The sequence below is a fragment of the Elaeis guineensis genome, chromosome 4 (assembly GCF_000442705.2).
Source record: "Elaeis guineensis isolate ETL-2024a chromosome 4, EG11, whole genome shotgun sequence".
NCBI lineage: Eukaryota > Viridiplantae > Streptophyta > Magnoliopsida > Arecales > Arecaceae > Elaeis > Elaeis guineensis.
In genome coordinates this window covers 21,436,666-21,462,267 of record NC_025996.2, presented here as the reverse complement: position 1 = coordinate 21,462,267, position 25,602 = coordinate 21,436,666, and the positions used below count along the sequence as shown (strand labels likewise).

General features: G+C 39.2%; 1 protein-coding gene across 1 annotated transcript; it reads right to left on the bottom strand.

The window, feature by feature from the left end:
* Positions 1 to 8,172: 8,172 nt before the first annotated feature.
* On the bottom strand, positions 8,173 to 16,789 carry LOC105043430 (bifunctional UDP-glucose 4-epimerase and UDP-xylose 4-epimerase 1). The gene is given in 11 exon segments (XM_010920971.3): positions 8,173 to 9,038; positions 9,332 to 9,377; positions 9,380 to 9,422; positions 9,494 to 9,576; positions 9,663 to 9,713; positions 9,716 to 9,743; positions 12,507 to 12,734; positions 12,886 to 12,987; positions 14,534 to 14,669; positions 16,105 to 16,154; positions 16,231 to 16,789. Coding segments are annotated over 11 exon segments (1,371 nt in total). The 5' UTR covers positions 16,750 to 16,789; the 3' UTR covers positions 8,173 to 8,953.
* Between the last annotated feature and the right edge of the window lie 8,813 nt (positions 16,790 to 25,602).

Genomic DNA, 25,602 nt, shown 5'->3' with positions numbered 1-25,602 from the left:
GATACATGATGAATATTGAATGCAATGTTTCATCTTCTTGATAGTCTACTTATGTTAAATAAATTTTTTTGAATTTAAAATAGTACTAAATTTTAAGTAAACGAAGTAATATTTTTATACCTATATCCCAATGGTCCGTCTAGTCTGAATGGAATATCAGAGTCATGCTGCTCTGGTGGCATCTCGAGCAACTGTCGCCGTAATGGACTAATAGTCGGCATCCTCTCCCATGCCCAAATCTATAAATTTTAAAAAGAAATCATATATGATATATCAAATCAAAGCTATAATATTAAATTTTTAAAAATATTAAAAATATAAATTTTAATTCACATACATGTAGTAATACAAGATAACCACCAATCTCGCTCTGGTTAGCATAAGAATCCCGACACATAGCTTTGTACAGGCAAGTTAGTACTGCACTGCCCCAACTGAGTCTACGAATGAACTCTAAATCCTCTAATAATGATAAAAACATCAACTTCATCTTGTTCGATGAAGTATCAGGTAATAGAACACCACCAAGCAACCGTAGCATCTGACCCCTGACATATTGCTGCACCATCTCCTCTGGTGCATCATCCTCAATGTGAAAATATTAACAACGATCATCCAAACACTCTATCCTGAGTCGTGAATGATTGAAAAACTGGACATCGGGCTCAAATCCTAACAATCATAAGCATAAAGCCTGCCACTCCGAAATGGTAAGCGTGGGATCAACTCCGGTAACTGGATCGCCATCAACCGGTAGTCCGATAAGAATGCTGACATCCTGCAACGTGATGGTCATCTTACCGAATGGAAGATGAAACGTGTGTGTCTCTAGACGCCATCTCTCAAGCAAGGCAGTAATAAGACCAACGTCCATCTGTATGCGACCAATCCGATACACTCCATAGAATCCAAGATATTGCAAATAATCCACCACTCTAAGTGGGATATGCTCTGTCCTCCAGAAGTCAGCATCGGATCATCGTAGTCTAAGGTGTCTGGACTCCTGCAATAAGATATAATAATTAGATGATATATATGATTTTAAAAAAATATTAATAATAAGAGTAGGATTGGAATGCTTACGTCACAATCTAAAATAGTCTGTGACCGATGGTGCTCCTGTAATGTAAGAATACTCGTATCTCGTGGACCTGGATACCGGAGATCGTAAGCCATAGCACGCTAATAAATCTAAAATAATGATATTATCCCAAGTGTATTAGAGCATGAAAAATATGATAGCCATTCATTTTATGAGAAATATATTTTAAACACAATATTGTCATATAATACAACTTAAACACACAATACAGTTCATCTTCGGATAGAAAGCAACATTAAAATTACAATCCCACATAAATACATAAAATAATATTAAAAATATATCTTCAGAGTCTTTAATTTCTTCCACTGCTTGAAGTTAAAGTGTATTGAAGTATCTTAGGATAGTGGCGACGATCATGACCCTGTTCCTTATAAATACCATAGTGATTCTTACTTCTTGTTTGCCTATCATCCATTTCATTTGCAGTCTTGTTGACTTTGGTCTGGCTTTCTGCTTGGGTCTCAAATGATGATGATCAGGAATACATTTGAACATACGTGTATGCATCCAATAATCTTCATGTGGTAATGGATTAAACTCGTCACTCCAAGCATTCATATATGCTGTAATTATATATGCATCATCCACAAACCTCCTAAAATATACGGTAATTTCTTGGCACATAGCTAAAACGTGTGAACATGGATATTTGTACATGCTCCACTTTCTATAAGAATATTTTTTCAGTTAAAGTAACAGTATGAAAATTTCTTCTGCCTCGTAATCCTACGCTTGCTCTTCTCGTAAACACTTCATATATGCCTCTTTGAAGGTTGAATGCTGTTACTCGGTGCTGGTTAGCTTTAACTTGATCTTCAGCAATCTTAATTGCAATATGAGGAGTAAAAAATTATTTGAATTCTTCTGTACATATCTCAAGGCTTGGGCATACCTCGTATTAAAGTATTTCACAAGACGGTGGTTAGCTTTAACTTGATCTTCAGCAATCTTAATTGCAATATGAGGAGTAAAAAAATTATTTGAATTCTTCTGTACATATCTCAAGGCTTGGGCATACCTCGTATTAAAGTATTTCACAAGACGATAAAATATCATTTGAACACAAGCTGTAATTGGCACATTTCTAGCTCATTGTAAAATACTATTAAAAATCTTCGATAAATTTATAGTTAAGACACCATAGCGCAGGCCATCATCATGTGCCAACGTCCACTTCTCCTTTTGTAACTCAGACAATTAGCTCCAAACCTCTTCATTCACTGTTCTGATCCTACCCATGATAAAGTTGAACTTGCGAACTTGATGAGTGCTTCTGCTTGCCATACTGCTCTTTTCAGCTGTACATTTTTAAAATAAGTGTTGAAATTACTGCAGATATGTCTTAAACAGTATCGATGATAGGCACGTGGCGGACTCCATCCAATAGACTCATCTATGATGGCATTTAATATACCTGGATGTTTGTCAGAAATTAAGCATATTCTATTTCTATCTTTGACGATATGTATTCTGAGCTGGAAAAGAAACCAACTCCAGCTTGCAGTCGTCTCCTCATCCATAATTGCATATACTAATGAAAATATCCCATTCTCTGCATCAATTCTTATTGTAATTAACATCTTACCTTTAAACTTTTCATATAAGTGCGTGCCATCAATGCTGATTACAAGACGACAGTGCCTAAAATCCTGGATGGATGGTTTGAAAGTCCAAAAAATATAATTTAAAATCCGAACATTGAAATTCGCAGTTTGAAAAAAATTTCATGAAATAACTGTACCGAGATTTGCATGTTGAAGTGCAGCCATATAATAGGATAATTTAGCATAAGATGTCTCCTATTCTCCATAAATATCAACCAATGCCTTCTGCTTTCCACACCATGCTTTCCTGTATGACACTGTATATTGAAATTGATCATTAACGGTTGCCACAATAGTTCAACTCTAACACTGAGATCTTTCTCAATAATATGTCGAACTAGTGTGCCAATTATCCTTCCACTAATATTTATGATCTCGACTTAACCCCATAAACAAACAAGTTGAGGACCCTCATATCTTGTGATTTGAAAATATCCATATTTTTTCAACAATGCAGCACGAAGCCTCCATTTACAATTTTGAACATTATCTGATGATGCGCATCGTACAGACCATAACTTTGAATGCGACTGAACTACATTGTATCTCCGATGCTTCATAATGTGATAAAGATCAACAGCTCTCCCTACATAATCTTTACTCTCAAACATTAGACCTTTAGAAAATTCAGTCATCGAGAAGTCCCAAAACTGATAATCAAAATTCAATCTTCGATCAGCACAAACACAACCACCATCATTTAAATTTATATCGTTAAAAAATTATGGATTCGTGCAAACGAGGTTGAGGTTTCCTACATTATATTAGTTTGAACATCTTCATCATCATCCTCATCTTCACCATCATCATCTTGACTGCTATTGTCCTCATCCATCCAATAGTCTTCACCTCCGCTTTCATCTGACTCAAAGCCTAGATTATCAGAATTTATTCCATCGCCTACCCAGTCATTATTCCCTATATGAGTATCGTCTCCCATACTTACCACTACTTCTACCAAAAGAGAAGTCACCGTAGTAGAAGACAGGAGAAGTCACCATAGAACTTTGAATAATTAGACAACTAGGGCCGATAGTAGTAGAATATTGTTCTGTAAATATGGCTTCAACATGTCGATTTGACCATAGGAGTTACGAAAGGTGAGGAAGCCCCAACAGTATTGTCCGTATGGGTTAAAATCGACTATAGTATCCAAAGCTCGGTACATCTTTCTTTTCCATATATAATTCTAAAAATCGACATTCTGAATATTTTAAAGAAAAGTCAGCATTTCTTCAACATCTTCATTATCATCAATTGGAACTAAGATATACTTGCTCTGCATTAACTGTCTCGACAGATTAGGAGATCTCCATTTCAATTTTATTTCATATTTCTCTTGTCTACAGAATACTACTGTATAAATGATCCAATAATTCTTGACATGATAATGATGAAGATATTCTAATCATCTGATTTGCAGAGTGACTGTACTGCATATCAGTTTCATCATTCTGTATTATGCCATCATAATACAATAGTACACGAACCCGAGTACTGGCCATTTTCTCAGAAAATCTATGACAAAATCAAAAAATTTAGTATTAGTAATTATTTTATTGTTTCAAAAGATTTACATGATAAATGCATCATATCATCAACAAATAGGCACAGATAGTCCTATCCCATTCGAAAATTGATTAATTTTATAGGTTAACTACATTAATCAAATGATATGCAATAGGATCAAAAAAATTTGGTAGTATTTTTCCTTAGTTCTCCTCACACAGCTGAAAATGTATGAGGAGAACTAAAGAAAAATACTATCCAAATTTTCTCGAATCCTCTGTATATCGTTCAATAATGTAATTACTATAGAATTAAATGCAATTCCCAAACTGTCTAAACTGGACAATCAATTGACAATATATATATTTTATGGTGTCCGTACAAAAATATATAATCAAATATATATTTTATATGGATACCGTAAATATCCTAATTGGTCAACGGACGGATTATGGTTCCATGAAATACAACATATTTTAAAATTCTTAAATTAGGGTCGAATCGAATTTTAAATCAAATCCGAATCTAATAAGATAAAAATAAAAAATAAAATATAATGAGATAAATAAAAAAATTGAAATAGGAGGTGGGGGGTGCATGGGGCCTCCGTCGGGGGGCCACCGTCAGTCGATCGCACAGGGCCGTTGCTGACCAGCCGCCGCAGGGCCGTTGTCGACCAGCCGCCGCAGGGCGGCGTTGGGCCAAGGAAAGGAGGGTGGGAGGGGGTGCGGCGACTGTGGCGTCGCCAAGGCCAAGGATGTGGGGGCACAGGGCCGTGCGGGGCCGCCGCTGGGGGGCCATCATCGGTCGGCCTCAACAGGGCCGCGCGGGGCCGCCGTCAGTCGATCGCCGCAGGGCCGCACAGGGCCCCGCCGGGAGGCCACCGCAGGGCCGCTGTCGGTCGATCGCAGCAGGGCCGCACGGGGCCCGCCACCGGTCGGCCGTCACAGAGCCTCCATCAGGGGGCCACCGTCGGCGGCCCCGTCTGCTGACGAGGGGGGAGGGCCAATGAGGGGGGGCAGGTGGGGAGGGGGCGCTGCGCCTGCCCGCCACCGGGCCAAGGATATGGAGGGGGGTGGCACACGGTGCCGCGCGGAGGGCAACCGCCGACACGTCGTCGGTCGGCCGCCGCTGGCCGAGCAAGGGGAAGGGTGGGGAGGGGCGGTCGAGCAAGGGGATGGGGCGGCCAGCCAAGGAAGGGAAGGGGCGGGGCGGCTGCTGCCAGCGCACCGACGGGCTAACGACATGGGGGGCGCAGTTCACCGCCGGTCGGCTGTCGCCGGCGGCCAAGAAAGGGAGAGAAGAGGGAGAGAGAGAAAGAAAGAGGAAAGAGAGAAGAGGAGCTCACCACCGCCGTCGGAGAGGAGAAGAAAGACGTTGGAGGGAACGTCGAAGCTCATCGCCAAGGTGAGTTCTGGTTCTCCTTTTTTTCTTTTGTTTTTTTTTTAGATCTTAAGGTGGTAAAACGCCATGGGAGATGGCATTTTTAAAAATATCATTTCTATGATATTTTTTATTTTTTTTAATTTTTTTGAGGTATTTTTTTGAGATATTTTTTTAAAAAAATTAATTTGATATAAGATAGTAATTTGAAAGATGATTTTTATTTGAATTAAAATTAAAATTTTTATATTTTTTAAATTTTAAATTATATTTTTTATTTTTTTGCCATTTTTCTTATTTTTCTTTTTTTATAGTATTTTTTATTTTTTTAATTTTTTTGAGGTATTTTTTTTAAATATTTTTTAAAAAAATTAATTTGAAATGGGGATAGTAATTTGAAATGATGATTTTTATTTGAATTAAATTAAAATTTTTATTTTTTTAAATTTTAAATTATAATTTTTTTTATTTTTTCCCATTTTTTCCTTTTTTATGGCATTTTTTAATTTTTTTATTTTTTTATTTTTTTGGGATATTTTTTAAAAAAATTGAAATGGGGATAATAATTTGAAATGATAATTTTTATTTGAATTAAAGTCAAAATTTTTATTTTTTTAAATTTAAAATTAAATTTTTATTTTTTTCATTTTTTCTTATTTTTTCATTTTTTATTGTGTTTTTTAATTTTTTTAATTTTTTATCTTATTTGAGATATTTTATTAAAATAATTAATTTGAAATGAGAAAAGTAATTTAAAATGGTGATTTTTTTGAATTCAAATTTAAATTTTATTTTTTTAAATTTAAAATTATAATTTATATTTTTTCCATTTTTCCTCATTTTTTTCCTTTTTTATGCCATTTTTTTATTTTTTTAGGTATTTTTTTTTTTTTTGAGATATTTTTAAAAAAATTAATTTGAAATAGGGAAAGTAATTTGAAATGGTATTTTTTATTTGAATAAATTTAAAATTTTTATTTTTTTCAAAATTTATAAATATAATTCTTATTTTTTTCTAATTTTTCCTTTTTTATGTTGTTTTTTATTTTTTTTTATTTTTTGAGGTATTTTTTTATTTAGGATATTTTTTAAAAAAATTATTTGAAATGAGGATACTAATTTGAAATGGTTATTTTTATTTGAATAAAATTTAATTTTTTTAATTTAAATTATAATTTTTATTTTTTTAATTTTTTTTTGATTTTTTTATTTTTTTATTTTTTGATATATTTTTATATATTTTTTAAAAAATTAATTTAAAATGGGGATACTAATTTGAAATGATGATTTTTATTTAAATTAAAATTAAAATTTTTATTTTTTTAAATTTAAAATTATAATTTTTATTTTTTTAGATTATTTTTTTGGATATTTTTTAAAAAATTAATTTGAAATGGGGAAATAATTTGAAATGATAATTTTATTGAATCAAAATAAAATTTTTATTTTTTATAAATTAAAAATTATAATTTTTTAAAAAAAAAAATTAAAATCGTCATTTGAAATGATTTTTCAAAAACGCCATTTCAAATGGCGATTTTAATTTTTTTTATTTGATGTCCATTGGAGCAAAAAGGATGGTGACGTAGAGACTATAAAATGTATTTCAAATGACGTTTTATAGATTTACATTATTTTTATAAATAAATTTAAAAATATATTATTTTGATAAATAATTTTAAAAAAAATTATTTAGATAATAAACTCGTCCGATTGAGATCCACCGGCCGTGGCTGTCCGTGTGTGGTGCACTTGGGATGCATTGGCCCCCGTATAATGCGGGTCCCCTGTTCGGTGTACAGCGTGGGTCCATGTTAAATTTGCCATTCTGTAATACGCGATTTTGACGGGGGCGGTATCTTTCGAGGGATACACCTTCCTAAATTGATAATATTCCAGATCTGCTGTGTTCAAACCATATCAAGAGCCATCCAATCAGCTGTTTGATTAGCCTATATTATATATAATGTAATACTCCATGTAAATATCCCAATATCCATCATTAGTGGGTTCCTACAGAAAGCCAGGAGACGATTATTTTCGAGTCCCTCTACGCCTTTAGAATAGCAATGGTATACACCAAGCCAATCCAATCATTCTTCTATGAGAAGGGTACAACCAGAGCCCGACTAGACCCCACCTCTCGTTTAAAATGGCAAAGGATGATACAATTTGAACCAGTGTTTGGTAAAGATTTGCCATCATATTTATTGTCCGCTCCCCGTCTCGAGTCCACGTTGCTTAATATCTTTAGGACTCAAAATCCCCGTCTCGTCCAAAATAACAAGAGATGGTACCATCCTAACCAAGGTTCTATGATGATGTCAAGTATATCCATTGTTCGGCTCCATATCTCTCGGAACCACGTAGTTCTCTGTCTTACTATAACAATATAATAGATGTGGGACAATTTCGGGTCCCTTCATGAAGTTGTACATATAGCAAGAGATTAAACCAATGTATAACTGGTTTAGGTTGTGGCCTGCTGCCACCGAAATGAGTTGCTCCACCACCGTCCTACTGGTCTTGACTGAGATTGAGATCAAGCTCTTTTTTGCATGGTAAGAAAAGTAAAAACACCACATTGATGAAGTTATATATGAAATCAATTTCTTGAGGTTTGGCTAACAATACTCATCTTTATATTCAAATTTTATCATGTGTATCAAAACATCCTAAATATATGCTTGTTCATCAATTGAAGAATTTCCTCATGTGATTCTCAGCCAAAGAGCTGTGACTTGGAGGATTTCTAATTTCTCGACTGCAGCAGGTCTTGTAATTTCCAAAAACCAATGCTTCTGAAATCCCCCTGAGGATGTCCTCCTCTGGAAGAGGCAGGCGTCTTTATCATTATGATAAATAGGCAGATGCTTAGCTCAGGGAGAGGCACAAAGTTCCACATGAACATGGACTTGGACATTGCCCTACAGATAATGTGAGAATGGCCTTTCACGGGCTGGACAGCCATCCTATACATAGATTTTTTTCAAATAAAATGCAGGAGCTGACCCTCTTACTATATTCACAGTGAAGCTACCAAATTTTTGAACTAGCCAGCCACCAATTTGGAGAAGTAGAAATATGGTAGGATTCCCATGAATGGTTGATTAGCTAGAGTACCTGTATATTGAATCAATTGCTCATATAAGATGAATAAAAGAACTTCAGCATGTGTTTGATGACAAAGGAATGTTCTTTAGCCCAGATTATGATTTTTTTTTTCTTTTTTGGTGATTTCGTCATGTCATCGAAATATAGAACATGCTAAGACGAGGATCCTAGAATGTGAATGGCAAAATTTGCAGAAAATTTATCAGATCAACCATCATCAGCCATCCTTTTATTGTTTTTAAGGTTGGCGCTGATAACCATATGGATTCTTGCGTGCCCAATTCCACTGGTCTCTGCACATCTCCTCTACGCCATATTTTGCCCTGCAATTAAAATATCATACCCATTTAGCAAACAGTAAATCACATACTCCTTGAGAAAATCTGGATATTATTAGTAAGAGAGCAAGAATTCAAAAGTTATTCGAGCTATTATGATTGCGTTAAATCACTTCTAATAACAAAGCGGAGATGCATGTATTAGACAAAATTTTCAATCATGAATTAAATAAAACCAACAACAACTTGTATATATAATGGTTCTAATGGTTCTTATTTTTATGTGTCTCAGAAAAAGGGAAATTGAAAACACAATCATCTACAGGTGAAGAATATACCTCCAGCCAAGTTCTTTTTGAGCTTTCTCTGTAGAAGCATAGACAGCTGTGCATCACCTGGCCTCCTTGGGCATAACTTGATGGGTATTTTCTAAAGAATTACAGAGATGAGAGGAGTGTGTTTTAAATATGAAGCAGTAGAGACAGCCATGTACGACTCACCTTTCCAGATGCCTTTTCAAAAGCAGCTACCATTTCAAGGACAGATGTGCCATATCCAGTTCCTAAGTTGTAGGCCACACATCCTGAGAATAGCAAACTTTTATTTTATCTATCACAAACAAATAATAAATATGGTGAGTCAGAATTAATCATGTGAGAAGGAGAATACCGATGTTTTCTTTAGAGAAAAGCTTACAGAGTGCTGCTATATGACCATCGCCAAGTCCATGACATGTATATAATCACGAACCTAAATGGTAAAAGAATAAATTATATCTTAAAATACCTATTGTACACAAGGTGAATTAAGACAGGCTTGAATATCGAATAATAAATAAACATACTTCTCAAAAAATAATGGTTAAACACAATTTCGCCGTTTCGGCCGGCTGGCTGTACGGTTCAGTATGGTTCTGTACCGTACCGAACTGGCAGCGAACTGACGAAGGCACCGGACCCGAACGGGAGAAGAAAAAGAGAGAAAGAGAAAGAAATAGAGAGGGAGAGAGGAAGAAAGAAAAGGAGGGAGGCGAAGGAGGGGGCAGGACTGCCGGATGGCCTTCAGCTGGCCGTCGGACGCGCAGTCCACGCACGTGGTGCCGTGGGCATGAAACAGGGGCGACGCCTCTGTTTCACGATCTTTTAAAAAAAACTAAAACTTAAGTAAAGCCGGCAAATAGCTTGCCGATTTATTGATTTTAATTTTTTTAAAATTTTTTTAAACAATGAAGCTGGCAAATGGTTTGCCGGCTTCACTGTTGATCTTCATTTTTAAAAAAAGGGGACGCGTGAACAGGGGCGACATCCCCTGTTCCGCGACAGCGACGCGCCCGCACCGCTTCTGCACCCCCCGCCCCTGTTCCGCGACCGCGACGCCACCCGCTCCTATCTCCGGTGATCTTCCCATTCTCTCTCTTTCTCGGTCGTTTCAAACCCCATTGGGCGAACCGACAGCCGCGATGCTTTCGCGGCCCTCCGATGGCCGCAGCGGGCCACGGTCGGCCTCCAGCGGCTCCCGCTCCCCCCTCTCCTCCTCTCTCTCTCTTTCTCACTTTCCCTATCTTTCTCTCCCTCCTCCGCCGGTATATCATTTGAACCGGCTAAACTGTACTGGTTTCCCGTTGGTCCGGCTCGATACAGGATGTACTGGCCGGTTCGGCACGATACAGCATTCTATGGTTAAACATTATAATATGAAAAGTAAGAGAAAGGAGAAGAAGGTATTTACTCTTGTCAAGACTTGATGTTGGTTTTTTTTTTCAAATAGATTAGGAGGGACTAATGCTCACCTGCAACCCTATACCAAACCCACCTCTTAAGGGCTGGTTGATGCCAACTGGAATGAAACCCCCGCCCTCTAGTCCAAGTGGCAAGGTTTCTTGATTATCATGGTTTAATACTTTAAATCATGTGTTAGACAACATGTATTTTCTATACTGGAATAGTTAGCAACATCTTTGTTTGTAATCACATATGAGAAACTGAAACAGGCACATAAACATGCCATACTGCAGTCGTGCTATACATATTTCAATAAGGTGCCCAGAGACTTGCACAAGACTTCAAGGGAGGAAAATTTCGAATGTATAGGGTTCTGGAAACAACTAATAAAAATTTTCATGGATCAATCAAATTTATCTTGTAATGTTTTAAATTGTTCCTATGTATCAAATATTGCACCGCACAACAGCCATTTTTTTCTTTTGCCTGAAATGGTGACCCATAACTGGTTTTCCCGGGAAAGGGTTTAGATTGAGATCAAAATACCAATGCCACTACCAAAGCCACTTTTATTATTTGAAACTGGTGAAGAGAAATACACTACCATGCATAAAATGCAGTCAGAAAATATGTAAACTGCAATATACTATAATGCGGGAAAAAAAATAATGAGATATAATGATGCCATTGACCTGCAAGAAGACTATAATAGTACATCATCTCAACAAGATAAAGAAACAAAATGCTATGCGAAACTTAAACTTATCCATTCAACTCAGTTACCTGTAAATTGTACTCTCAGTTTAAAGAAAATCAAAATAACTTTTCTGAGAAAGGATACAAACCCTGAAAATTCGAACATGCCAATAGCTCTGCTCTTACCTATTCCACTTTAATTTTCTGCTATCATTATTTGCTAACTAATTAAATATCCCTAAAAATGGTCTATTTAGTTAAAATTTGTCTTAATATATCTAAAATTAGTATCTATTTGACTATAGGCTTTCAAGTACTTTCGTGGACATAATAGCTCTGATTTCACACGCTAAAGAAAATAAACACTTGTTGAAGTCTATCATGTCATAACTTGAAACAAAAACAGCTATATCACAATAAACCATCAGTCAGATGAATATTTGAACTAAAATTACACCACATTGATCTTTCACTAAGTCAAATCTACTTGGGTGCTATTACAAGAAAACCATCCATGGGCCCTTCTAGGCATTAAATAGAATGCGTGACAGTATATCATAAGCTACTCTCTAATGGTGGTGTGATGGAAGCACACCATCACTGACCTTTCCCTCATGCTGTGGACAGGAGGGTATTAATAGAAAAACATCCAATATACCTATGGAACTGTTCTTTTCTTTTCTTCTGAGAAGGAACTTTCCAATTGAGCATGACAAAAACAATGAGATTTCGGTAGTATAAGATAAAATGACAATGTAACATCATGCTCTGGTTTACGTCCATTCTTAGTTGAGAGATTAAATTATCAAAACAAAATAATTCAGATAAAAATTCTTGGATTTTAGTGAAATCCAATAGAGTTGCTGTTGGAGTGTCGGACACATTTTCTGTTTCTTTAATAGTTCATAGGGTCATGTAGGTGCAGCTTACTACTTGGACTGATTGATTCGTGCAAATGCAAATCCAAACTTCTCAGAAATATAATATTGAGAAGAAGCCAGAACAGAAGTTTAAATACCAGAGTTTAATAACCAACCGCATTCCAAGAAAAGAATATTTGCATTATATATAAATAGATATGGCTAAAGCTGCTTACTGCACTACCATCCTTTGTTGGATAATCATGACCATAGACATTCAACTCGGGCAACCTGCCAACAGCAACTTGCTGAATGTAAGGCATAAGATTATTTGGAATTCCCTTGGGATCTTCACCAATTTGACCACTCTCATGAGCTCCAACAGGGTTGAAGTATCTTAAGAGTATGATTCTCCAATCTGGATCAGCCTTGTGAATATCATGAGCAATTTCTTCAAGAAAAAGCTGATAAGCCAAGTGTTGCAACAATGTTAGAAGCTTAAATAGTACAGGCGAAGATGGTGGTGCACAGGTGTTACATGAAGCCTGGCGTGTTCAATCAATGATCTAAAACATCAACTATATCACATAAATGTTACTAAAAACCAGCACTTACCTTAGTCCGACCATATGGATTCATTGCCTTAAGCTCAAAATCCTCAACACACGGAATTTTTTCAGGTTGCCCATAAACAGTAGCAGATGAGGAGAAGACCATCTATGGCACACAAAGTAATATTGCACAACTTAGTCAAATAAACCAGACTATCCAAAGTAAAGTAAAATTTGCATTTAAAAAGCAAACAGACGCAAGTACAAACATGCTCAATAATTATTCAATAAAGACGAAAACACTTGCTCATGTACAAAGAGCACCGCTTGTATAGTTTTTACCATCCAACAAACAAATAACACAGTTCATGTGTTGTTATCCTCATCCATTTTTTTTGGAGTATGTTATGTCTTGAAAAGCATTATAGTTACTTTAGTAAACCTACAAGCTAAAATATAGTCAGACCATTATCAGGAAAAAGAACAAAAAAAGGCAAGTGAAACTACAATTTAACAATCAAGAAAGAAAAATGAATGTACCCTAGATTGGCATTTAGAACAAATCAAAGTCATAACTCAAAGAAGAGCCACAGTGAGGCTAGAAAATTCCACTGAACAGAAATTATCAGAACCCCAGTTCATCCGCATCAAGAAAAGAAATTTTAAAATATAGCATTTTTCCACATCTAACGTCCCACTACATAAAACTTTGCACCATATCCCAAAATTCTTGATAATGCTTGATCACCACTTGGTTCACAAAGTCATTTCTGAGAAAAGCCTTAATTTCAGACACTCTCAGCTAGCCAAAACTCCAAACTTCTTTTTTCTTTTGACTTATCAATGGTGGCACTGTGTGATCAAAAAGGGACAACTCTCTTGCCCTGATCCTGAAATCTTTCAGAAATCTAATTCTAAAGCACTTAGAAACTTAAATCTCACAACTATCTTTCAACACTTAAATTTCTGAAATCGTTGTTGAAATGCTAACACAATGCTAGGCAGACTAACAAATTATCCAAATTATTGGTTTTCTTTTAAGGACATTAAAGATGATGATCTAGACATTGATCGGTGAAAAACATTTCATAAACCTGACCTCAAATAGATGAGAAATATCTGAAGGTTCATCTACATCATACTTATGAAGGTTGTGCCATTTCCTATTGTAGGAAATTCGCCACCGGAAACAGCTGTGTCTCCAATTATAGCTACTCTGGTATGTAACACATTTCCCCAATCACTGCCACTCTCTATGAGGCAAAAGTCACATTGAAACAAAAGATTCACTTGTTTTTCTTGCAGGTAGACTTTGTTAGAAACTTGGACGATATTTAATTTTATTTTCTTCTATAGTTCAATGCTTGATAATTTCACACAGATTTCTTGTCTACTGAACAACCATCGCTACTAACATGATTATTGCCCTACATGAGGGAAGTTAATTTGAAAATATACTCTCAATAATGAGTAGAAAGCATTGCTTCATTGAAAAGTGGGATTACATGCATTCTAGATTTCTCACAAATGTTAATAAGGATGCATATGCAATGGCACTCTATACTTTTATCACTTACAGCAATAAAAAATAAAAATTTTGTTAGTGAAGCATCAAAGAAAAGGCAACTCTATCTTTCTGTCTTTTTTAGGAGTATAGAATCAAAATCTGCGAGCAAATTAAGACATAAGGCCAAATAAAATGGTAACTCTACCTTTTTACAACCATATTTTCCCATCAATTCATATAAATTTATGGTGCTTATCAAATTGTTGTCATAATACATCAAAGGCTTTGCAACACTCTCACCAACGGCCTTCAACCCAGCAAAATGGATTACAGCATCAAATCTGCCTCGTAACACTAATCGAATATGTTAATCACAATAAGAGAAACAAAGCCAAGGATGTCAGAGTTATATAATACAGTTAAAATAAGAATAGCTAATGACAAAATAAACTACAGAAAATATTCATTGAGAAGATGCTAATTAAAAGACTACATTTCATAATACGATTTCATAATACCAAATAATTATCAGACCATAAGATATTTGCAGGCACTCTCTGGCAGCTAACTACTTGTGCTACAAATATGGCACCTATTGGTGATGTCAGGTGAAGAGTAAGTTGTCTAAATTTATCCAATAGGCAAATATATGGGGCTAGAATTGAGGTCAGCTGCATGGCTTAAGATATGACCAACAATACTTAAGAACAATATAATATCAGTCATTTGCATTTATACATAACTGATGCTCTGTACAACTCATAAGAAGAAAATGAAAACTGCTAATATTGATATTTCAATTGAGGATTTGTTTATGCACAAAACATCTAGAATTTCCCTGTGAAAAGAATAATTGCTGAGTACAAACATTTAGGCAACTGAATATCCAGACATCTGCCCTCTGCTTCCGTCTACTAGTATCATACCCTTATTTAAAGGCAATCATGAGAACAGCATAACTGACTATACACCTGTTTATGTTCTTCCATAACTAGTATAGTCTCCAACATCTTCACATTTTTAGCTTGTGTACAAAGTATTCTTATAGTTCTTATTAACCTACGCAAGCTTAGGATACAGTTGACCAGCTAAGACATTAAGCTGAAAATTGGAGCACAAATATCCAGTTCCATAGGAGCGCTAAAATTTCTTGTGATGTCACTTTCTTTTAGCAGTTTCCTCTATTATGCTTCTTCTTTTCCTTTTGGCTCCATCATCAATTTGTCTAAACATACGTAACCTTTTCGGCTAAAGCAATGCTTCTTTTCGTGCACGACCTGCTAGAGATAATTCATGTGGTAATTTCTATTTGCAAACAATAAATCCAACAAATGTCACTAGATCCAAAACTGACGACATAACCTGGCTATCATTACTAATGAGGACCTCCACCATCAACCAACCATAAAACCTTATCAATCAAATTTGGCAACGAAACCAACCCAGATTTACCCATATTTTAATGACGTTGTTGGATCATTAGCAGATGAACACTAATCATCCTGAAAGCACAACCACAATATATCATCACAGATCAACTCATGCAACTTTCAAAAGTAGATCTCCACCTAAAAACAAATATATCTTTTATCTATGGGTAATGCATATGGTGATTCTGAATTGGTATTCGACCCATATCAAATCAATTGCTTGTGTAACAAACAAATCAATCAATGCAGCATGCATTGAAACAAACAAACAAACAACATGTACTCCCTTCAAACATTAAATAAAAAAAATGCACAAGAACAATCCATCGTTGCAATAAAATTTCACCTTGTTTGGGAAAAGATCTTCTCCAAGCCCTCCTTGTTCCGGAGATCAATCTGCAAGCAAAGGTTAAGATTGAAACCATGTCAAATTCCCAAGACAGACAGCCACCAGAAGGAATAGGAGCCTCACCAGATGGAAATGAAGGTTCTTAGAGAGATCAGGGCCGGCCAGAGCCCTCACCCGGTCGACGGCCTCCTCGACGGAGTTGTCAAAGTTGTCGACCACGGAGACGCGGAAGCTCTCCTTAAGGAGCTGGAGCACGGTGTGGGTGCCGATGAAGCCGGCCCCTCCCGTCACCAATATGCTCTCGCCCTTCGACAAGGAACCCATTGGCAAAGAGATAAAGAGAGACGAGGTGGGAAGGTAAAGAGAACGAGAAGGAGAGGGTTTGTAAAGGGGTTTATATAAATAAAGAGGATCGCCTTCGGGAGTGCGTGCGTGATGGAGAGGGATAACGGCTACCGCAGAGAAAAAGCGCAAAATCCGGTGAGCTGGGGTCGGAGCGGCTTTGTCCACCTCCTCTGCTGCCAGGTGCCAAGGAGGGAGGAGAGTAAGCAGATATGCGGATCCGGTTCCCGTTACGAAGATTTGGTATGCTGTTACCGCGCGATCCACCGTTGAGCATCCGGCGAGCGAGATCACCAGCATATCATGGAGGTTTGGTGCGAGGTTTGCAGTAATTTGGTTGGTATTCCATGAATTGGATATATAATTTCAAATTTTTTTTTGATATATTATGTAAATATATATTTATTTATCATATCATATAAAATATATTATAATAAATTATTAATATACTAATTATTAATATATTTCATAAAAGATATATTTATTAATATTATAATATATTAATTCTATAAAAATATATTAATTATTATCATGGAATCTGTTGGAGTGATTCAACCGACTTCTCGATTCTGACTTTCGATCGACCTTATAAGCACAACTTGCAGACTATCAATCGGTTGGCCGACTGACAGTCGGCTATCTGCAAATTTGATAGACTCCAACTATGACAATTCGACTGATTTCAGACCGATAACCATCGGAATATTAGAGTTACCGATCAATGGTCATTTGGACTTTCATAACTATCAACATACGATCGACATATCTTGATTACTGACATATAGTCTGTTGGGTATAAAATATCCTCGATCGAAATTCTTGGCGGGATCGACCCTCGCGAGTCTCTTCCGACTTTCGACTACTGTTGGCGAACTCCCATCGCCCCGCCCGGACTCCTACGGGAGCCGGGCTCCGTCACCAACTTCAACTGCCGGTAAGCTCCGTCCGGACTCCTACGGGAGCCGGACTTCGTATCTGACTTCTACCGCAAGGAAGACTCCGCCCGGACTCCTACGGGAGCCGGGCTCCATCACCAACTTCAACTGCCGGTAAGCTCCGTCCGGACTCCTACGGGAGCCGGACTTCGCATCTGACTTCTACTGCAAAGAAGACTCCGCCTGGACTCCTATGGGAGCCGGGCTCCGTCACCAACTTCAACTGCCGGTAAGCTCCGTCCGGACTCCTACGGGAGCCGAACTTCGCGCCTGACTTCTACTGCAAGGAAGACTCCGCCCGGACTCCTACGGGAGCCGGGCTCTGTCACCAACTTCAACTGCTGGTAAGCTCCGTCCGGACTCCTACGGGAGCCGGACTTCGCACCTGACTTCTACCGCAAGGAAGACTACGCCCGGACTCCTACGGGAGCCGGGCTCCGTCACCAACTTCAACTGCCGGTAAGCTCCATCCGGACTCCTACGGGAGCCGGACTTCGCACCTGACTTCTACTGCAAGGAAGACTCCGCCCAGACTCCTACGGGAGCCGGGCTCCGTCACCAACTTCAACTGCCGGTAAGCTCCGTCCGGACTCCTACGGGAGCCGGACTTCACACCTGACTTCTACTACAAGGAAGACTCCGCCCGGACTCCTACGGGAGCCGGGCTCGGTCACCAACTTCAACTGCTGATAAGCTCCATCCGGACTCCTACGGGAGCCGGACTTCGCACCTGACTTCTACTGCAAGGAAGACTCCTCCCGAACTCCTACAGGAGCCGGGCGCCGTCACCAACTTCAACTGTCGGTAAGCTCCGTCCGGACTCCTACGGGAGCCGGACTTCGCACCTGACTTCTACTGCAAGGAAGACTCCGCCCGGACTCCTACGGGAGCTGGGCTCCGTCACCAACTTCAACTGCCGGTAAGCTCCGTCCGGACTCCTACGGGAGCCGGACTTCGCACCTGACTTCTACCGCAAGGAAGACTCCGCCCGGACTCCTACGGGAGCCGGGCACCGTCACCAACTTCAACTGCTGGTAAGCTCCGTCCGGACTACTACGGGAGCTGGACTTCGCACCTGACTTCTACTGCAAGGAAGACTCCGCCCGGACTCCTACGGGAGCCGGGCTCCGTCACCAACTTCAACTGTCGGTAAGCTCCGTCCGGATTCCTACGGGAGCCGGACTTCGCACCTGACTTCTACTGCAAGGAAGACTCCGCTCGGACTCCTACGGGAGCCAGGCTCCGTCACCAACTTCAACTGCCGGTAAGCTCCGTCCGGACTCCTACGGGAGCCGGACTTCGCATCTGACTTCTATTGCAAAGAAGACTCCGCCCAGACTCCTACGGGAGCCGGGCTCCGTCACCAACTTCAACTGCTGGTAAGCTCCGTCCGGACTCCTACGGGAGCCGGACTTCGTACCTGACTTCTACTGCAAGGAAGACTCCGTCCGGACTCCTACGGGAGCCGGGCTCCGTCACTAACTTCAACTGCCGGTAAGCTCCGTCTGGACTCCTGCGGGAGCCGGACTTCGCACCTGACTTCTACTGCAAGGAAGACTCCGCCCGGACTCCTACGAGAGCCGGGCTCCGTCACCAACTTCAACTGCTGGTAAGCTCCGTCCAGACTCCTATGGGAGCTGGACTTCGCATCTGACTTCTACTGCAAGGAAGACTCCGCCCGGACTCCTACAGGAGCCGGGCTCCGTCACCAACTTCAACTGCCGGTAAGCTCCGTCCGGACTCCTATGGGAGCCGGACTTCGCACCTGACTTCTACCGCAAGGAAGACTCCGCCCGGACTCCTACGGGAGCCGGGCTCCGTCACCAACTTCAACTACTGGTAAACTCCGTTCGGACTCCTACGGGAGCCGGACTTCGCACCTGACTTCTACTGCAAGGAAGACTCCGCCCGGACTCCTACGGGAGCCGGGCTCCGTCACCAACTTCAACTGCCGGTAAGCTCCGTCCGGACTCCTACGGGAGCCGAACTTCGTACCTGACTTCTACCGCAAGGAAGACTCCGCCCGGACTTCTACGGGAGCTGGGCTCCGTCACCAACTTCAACTGCCGGTAAGCTCCGTCCGGACTCCTACGGGAGCCGGACTTCGCACCTGACTTCTACCGCAAGGAAGACTCCGCCCGGACTCCTACGGGAGCCGGGCTCCGTCACCAATTCAACTGCCGGTAAGCTCCGTCCGGACTCCTACGGGAGCTGGACTTCGCACCTGACTTCTACTGCAAGGAAGACTCCGCCCGGACTCCTACGGGAGCCGGGCTTCGTCACCAACTTCAACTGCCGGTAAGCTCCGTCCGGACTCCTACGGGAGCCGGACTTCGCACCTGACTTCTACTGTAAGGAAGACTCCGCCCGGACTCCTACGGGAGCCGGGCTCCGTCACCAACTTCAACTGTCGGTAAGCTCCGTCCGGACTCCTACGGGAGCCGGACTTCGCACCTGACTTCTACTGCAAGGAAGACTCCGCTCGGACTCCTACGGGAGCCGGGTTCCGTCACCAACTTTAACTGCTGGTAAGCTCCGTCCGGACTCCTACGGGAGCCGGACTTCGCCTTTGATTTCAATTGCAGGAAGACTCCGCCCGGACTCCTACGGGAGCCGGACTCCGCCTACGACCCCAACTGCAAGTAGACTACGTCCGGACTTCTACGAGAGTCAGACTCCGTCTTCTATTCCGACTGCGGGAAGACCTCGCCCAAACTCCTATGGGTACCGGACCTCGCTACCGACTCCAACCAAACTTCGGCCGACAAGTCTGGACCCCCTGGCAGGTCACAGTAACGGACAACACTGCTCCACTCCCTGCGGCGGACCCTGCACAGCTCCACTACTCCCTGACAGGCCGTATTAACGGCCATGATTCTGCTCCACTCCCTGTGGGGATTCTGTGCGATTCCACCACTCCCTGACGAGTCACGACAGCGGATGCCGCTCCACTCCCGTAACTGATTCCACGTGGCGAGCCACGGCGATAGCCATGATCCCGCTCCACTACCCTCCGCAATAAATTCCTCCTGACTCTGGACGGCCCACGACCAGACGGTTACAGGCGTCACTATCGATTTGTTACCCCCTCCATCTATAAAAGGGAAACCCCAGATACGTTATTCTATAAGCTCTCATTTTTTTACCTAGAAACTCTGCTAAAATTTTCGTTCGAGCACTCCATTCTTGTTGAGGCAGAAAATCGACTTGAGCGTCGGAGGATCTTGCCGGAGCAACCCCACCTCCGGTTTAGACTTCTTTTGCAGGTCCCGGCGGCGACCGCGACTCCCTCGACTCCAGCTTCTCCGACGCAGGCGGATTTTTGCACCAACATAGTCGATTTACCAGAAACTGCTAACACAGAAAGCATATAATGGTCAGAATATGATCAGTGACGGGTATAACCATCTATCCCACAATCACATAATATCAGAACAAACAAGATCCACGTGTCTAACTGTTACGAATGGTTACCAACTACTCGTCTATAAAAGAAAGTAAATGAACAGCATTTGGTAAGGTCTCTTAAGAGCTGAAACTCTATCTCTTAGAATTCTTATCTGCTGTTCATCACTCCTCACTGACTTAAGCATTAGAGAATCTCTGTTGGACACAATTTTGGTCAGTGTGAACTTCATTTTGCAGGTACTCTTCATCGAGAACAGGCGCAACAGGAGATTGACCGCAATAGAATCAATATTTTTATTTATACTTATAATTTATTATTATTTAATACTTAAAAAAATATATAGAATTGATATTTAAATAATTTCATGATATAGATATAAAATATGGTAATATATTTTTATTATAGTTTTAGGATATAATTGAATAGTAATATGACAACAATATGAATAATAATATATTATAATGTAAAATATATCATAAACTCTAAATATGTAATATATTATAATATAAAATATATCATAAACTCTAAATATGTAATATCAATATATATATATATATATATATATATATATATATATATATATATATATATATATATATGGCTAGATCATGTATATTTGGCTATTATCCAGGAGAATGGTTTATTGTCATTGTCTCTGCTTCAAACATGGGCAGCATTTTTATTTTTTTTTTGGTATCATCGGTAGTAGATAGGGTAGGACAAACGCTTCACAAGATGTAATTGATTGTGCACAGCACTGCTGCCCACAGAATTGACTGTTCACCTAAAAAGATTTTTTTTTTTTGGTAGAAACACCTAAAAAGACTTAAACTGCAAGTAAACTATGGAGAGGATAAGACACAGAATATCCTAATTTGATTTATATGAGAATATTCCTTTGCTGCTTGTTTTTGCATTTGCTTGCAGTTGTCACTATAAGCATCAAATTCATTTCTGCATTACTTTCAAAAAGAATAAATACATGTGAAATATATATATATATATATATATATATATATATATATATATATATATATGGCTAGACCATGTATATTTGGCTATTATCTAGGAGAATGGTTTATTGTCATTGTCTCTACTTCAAACGTGGGAAGCTTTTTTTTTTTTTGGTATCATCAATATGGGTAGTAGATAGGGTAGGACAAACGCTTCCACAGATGTAATTGATTGTGCACAGCACTGCTGCCCACAGAATTGACTGTTCACCTAAAAAAACTTTTTTTTTTTTTGGTAGAAACACCTAAAAAGACTTAAACTGCAAGTAAACTATGGAGAGGATAAGACACAGAATATCCTAATTTGATTTATATGAGAATATTCCTTTGCTGCTTGTTTTTGCATTTGCTTGCAGTTGTCACTATAAGCATCAAATTCATTTCTGCATTACTTTCAAAAAGAATAAATACATGTGAAAGATTAGGAGCTTTATACCAGGCCAATCAACAACCAAATCGTGAAGGACTATCATTTTTTTTTGATACAAACGGGCAATCACATCATTCTAATATGAAAACAACCTAAGGAGTCAGAATACAAAATATCACACAATGTCTGGAGGCATTCATCTCCCTGATGCTAGGATCAATCTCCAATGTAATCAGCAACAAAGAAAGCAATCCAATCTGCGACGCTGTTTGCCTACCAATAGATATGACGAATAACCATCGCGGAGCACTGATGGAGGGACTCTTAGATATCATGGAAGAGCGGATGAACTCGCACATGCTTCATGTCATCTTGGATCTAGCCAATGACCATAGCAGAATCATCCTCTACAAGGATCTTCTCCGCATACAGCTCTTGACGTGCGCAAATGTTGCCCATCCAAGCAGCTCGAAGCTCCGCTTCAGGGATTGAAAGCTCAAAAAGGGAGAGCCCCCAGCAGCAAGCAGCCTACCATTCAGACTCTGGATGATGTAGCCCGCAGCATCTCTATCATCTCTGACACTGTCATCGAAGTTGATTTTGATGAATCCCAAAGGAGGAGGCTCCCAGAAAATGAGAAGAATCCTATGGATCATCGTAGGACTATCATTTCAAAAGCATCAAGCAACACAAGTATCTCTTGAGTTGACGTGATTATACATTCAACATCATTTCAAAATTGATCGAACTAATTCTACATCTAGCATTACACTAACCTCCAACTTCATGTAACTAATGTGATCCCAAGTTTAAGCAAAATTGAGTCATATATTGAATGGAAAGGAGGAAGAAATGAAAGAATATGGGGGGGGGTGCAGAGAGAGAGAGAGAGATTTATGTTTCTTTTCTTTTTTTTTTTAGATAAAATGGTACATTCATACTATTTTGGTATGAACACAACCAAAAGTATCAGAAAATAAAGTATTGTGAAAACCGCATGGCATCATAGACATATCAATCTAAATCACATTCTCTGAGTACTCCGCTATAAAAGAGACAGCCTAGTCTACCACGGTATTGGCCTCCCTGTAGATATACCTGGCACATACCATGGTGGCCCCTCTCAGTAGCATCGTAATATCCCTCAGAAGCGAATGAGTACCATCCTTTGTATCCCACATCTGAATCTATTTGACCACGTGACAGAATCATCCTCAATGATGAGTTGATCTATCTTAAGAGCCCACCTCGTATAGGCAATACTAGCCCACGTAGCCCACAACTCCATCTCGGGATCATAGTATCCACCAGGCAATTTCCATCTGCCACCAACGATCTCGAGTTCGGGCCATGAATCATGAACCCCGCTCCTTTTCTCAAGTCAGACACACTGCTATCAAAATTAATCTTGAGAAATATCGGGGATGGAGGCTGCCAAGAGATGAATATTCGACGGGTTGCTCAACAAGCCCAATGGGAGTCCCAGTGATCTGCCATCCTTAAGACTGAATTGGATGGTGAAGAATAAACAAACTCCATTGCCTGGGCCAGCGCTCTCTCCACCACAACAATCATTGATGATCGTCTCGACTCAAGCACCATATTATTCATAAATAACCAAATATTGTATGCAACATAGCCACACGAATCCCAATGAGCCTAATTAAATTTGAAGCTAAACTCTATCAGAGAAACTCCACAAAGGTCTGGGATGAGGTTGGTCAGAACAGCGATCGTAAGTGAACCTACCTGCCGTCAGATCTGAACAGCTCTCGAACACTAGAACAACACATGCTCTATAGTCTCCTCCTCCACCTCACAACAAGGATAGATAGATGAGAGATCTAGACCCCTATTCCTCAGCACCACAACATATGATGTGTGTGTGTGAACATTTTTCATGTGCAATTGCTTTTTCCCTCATATTGTATTTTCAATCATCGTATATTATAATATATGAATATTGAATAGCCTATGCTTTTGTGTCATCTATTTATACATAATTATATAAAATATATTCTTTTTTATTAGATTAACATCCTTTTTTTTCTTAATCCATTGCAAGAAAAATATGAGATTTTAGCTATATTTGTATCATGATAGGTGATCTCAAATTTTATAATCCGATTAGTCAGTAAATTCTCCATCACTTCAAATTTATTTGATGCAAATAATTATCATGTTTTAAGCTTCCACAACTTGTAATATATCATGCTTCTTTCCCCTCTCTATGAATTGCATGAGTTTTTTGTTGCTCTCATAAATTATATGTAACTAAATTATAACCCCATGCGATGCATGGGATGTGAGGCTCGGGGAGGTTCGAGAGATCTCAAAACCTTAAGAGACCAACTCACACCGCCACAACTCGCACAAAATCCCATCTCCTTCAAAAAAAAAACCAATCAAAACCTAAGAAGCCCCTTTAATCTTTCTCAAGTGCTCTCCTTTCCCATAGATCTCTAAAAAAGATAATGAAATGAAAAGAAAAAGAAGCGGAAAAAAAAAATCATCTATGTGGAGAAGATCTTATCCTTAAATTTTTTCTGCCTTTCCTCTATTTTCCTTGGTTGTAGATGCTCTCACACTTCTGCCAAGAGAAATTTGTATCATAATGAGGAACTAAAGACACACATTTGGAGAAGAGGATACATGCATACACAGAGAGAGAGAGAGGGGTTATAAAAAAAAAGTGATATTTTTAGGGTTCATTCGAGAGGAAGACAGCAAAAACCTCTTATATGTATGAATGCTCCATCCTCATATCTTTGTTTATCATTTTTATTAACATATATGAGGGATGCTTTGTGCTTACTACCCTTGAATTCAGTTTGAAGAATCAAAAGCTAATAAAAACCACATCCAAACAAATAATTGAATGAATCTACTATATATTATAAAGAAATAATAAATAAATTGTAGTAACAATGATCGAACAATGATAGAATAGAAAAAGAACCCTTGTTACCTGTAGCAACTTAAGTAGTTCCCTCGAATGTCATAAAAACCTAAGGTCAAGCAATACAAAAAACCTTGTTTTTCAACAAACTAAATAGCATTTTGTGGATTTGGGTTCCTGAAACTCTAATTTGCTATAGATTCTTCAGCGGCAATATCAATAATAGTGAAGAAATTCAAGAAACCCTAAAAAAAGAATCTTGAAAAAAAAAAGCCAAGTAATTGGAAAGTAGAGCAGGCGAAGATGATGGAGGCTCCGATTCACCAATAGATCTATAACTAATAAATCAAATCAATGCAGCTCTCCAAATTTGACAAACAAAGAAGAAGGAGAAAAGCAAGGGAGAAGAAACATAAAAGAAGATAGTTCCTTTGAATATCATAAAATGATAGTTCCTCAATTAATTTATCCAGAGCAAGTGGCGTTCGTTAGTGGGTGCAATATTTTTGATAATATTTTTGTTGCTT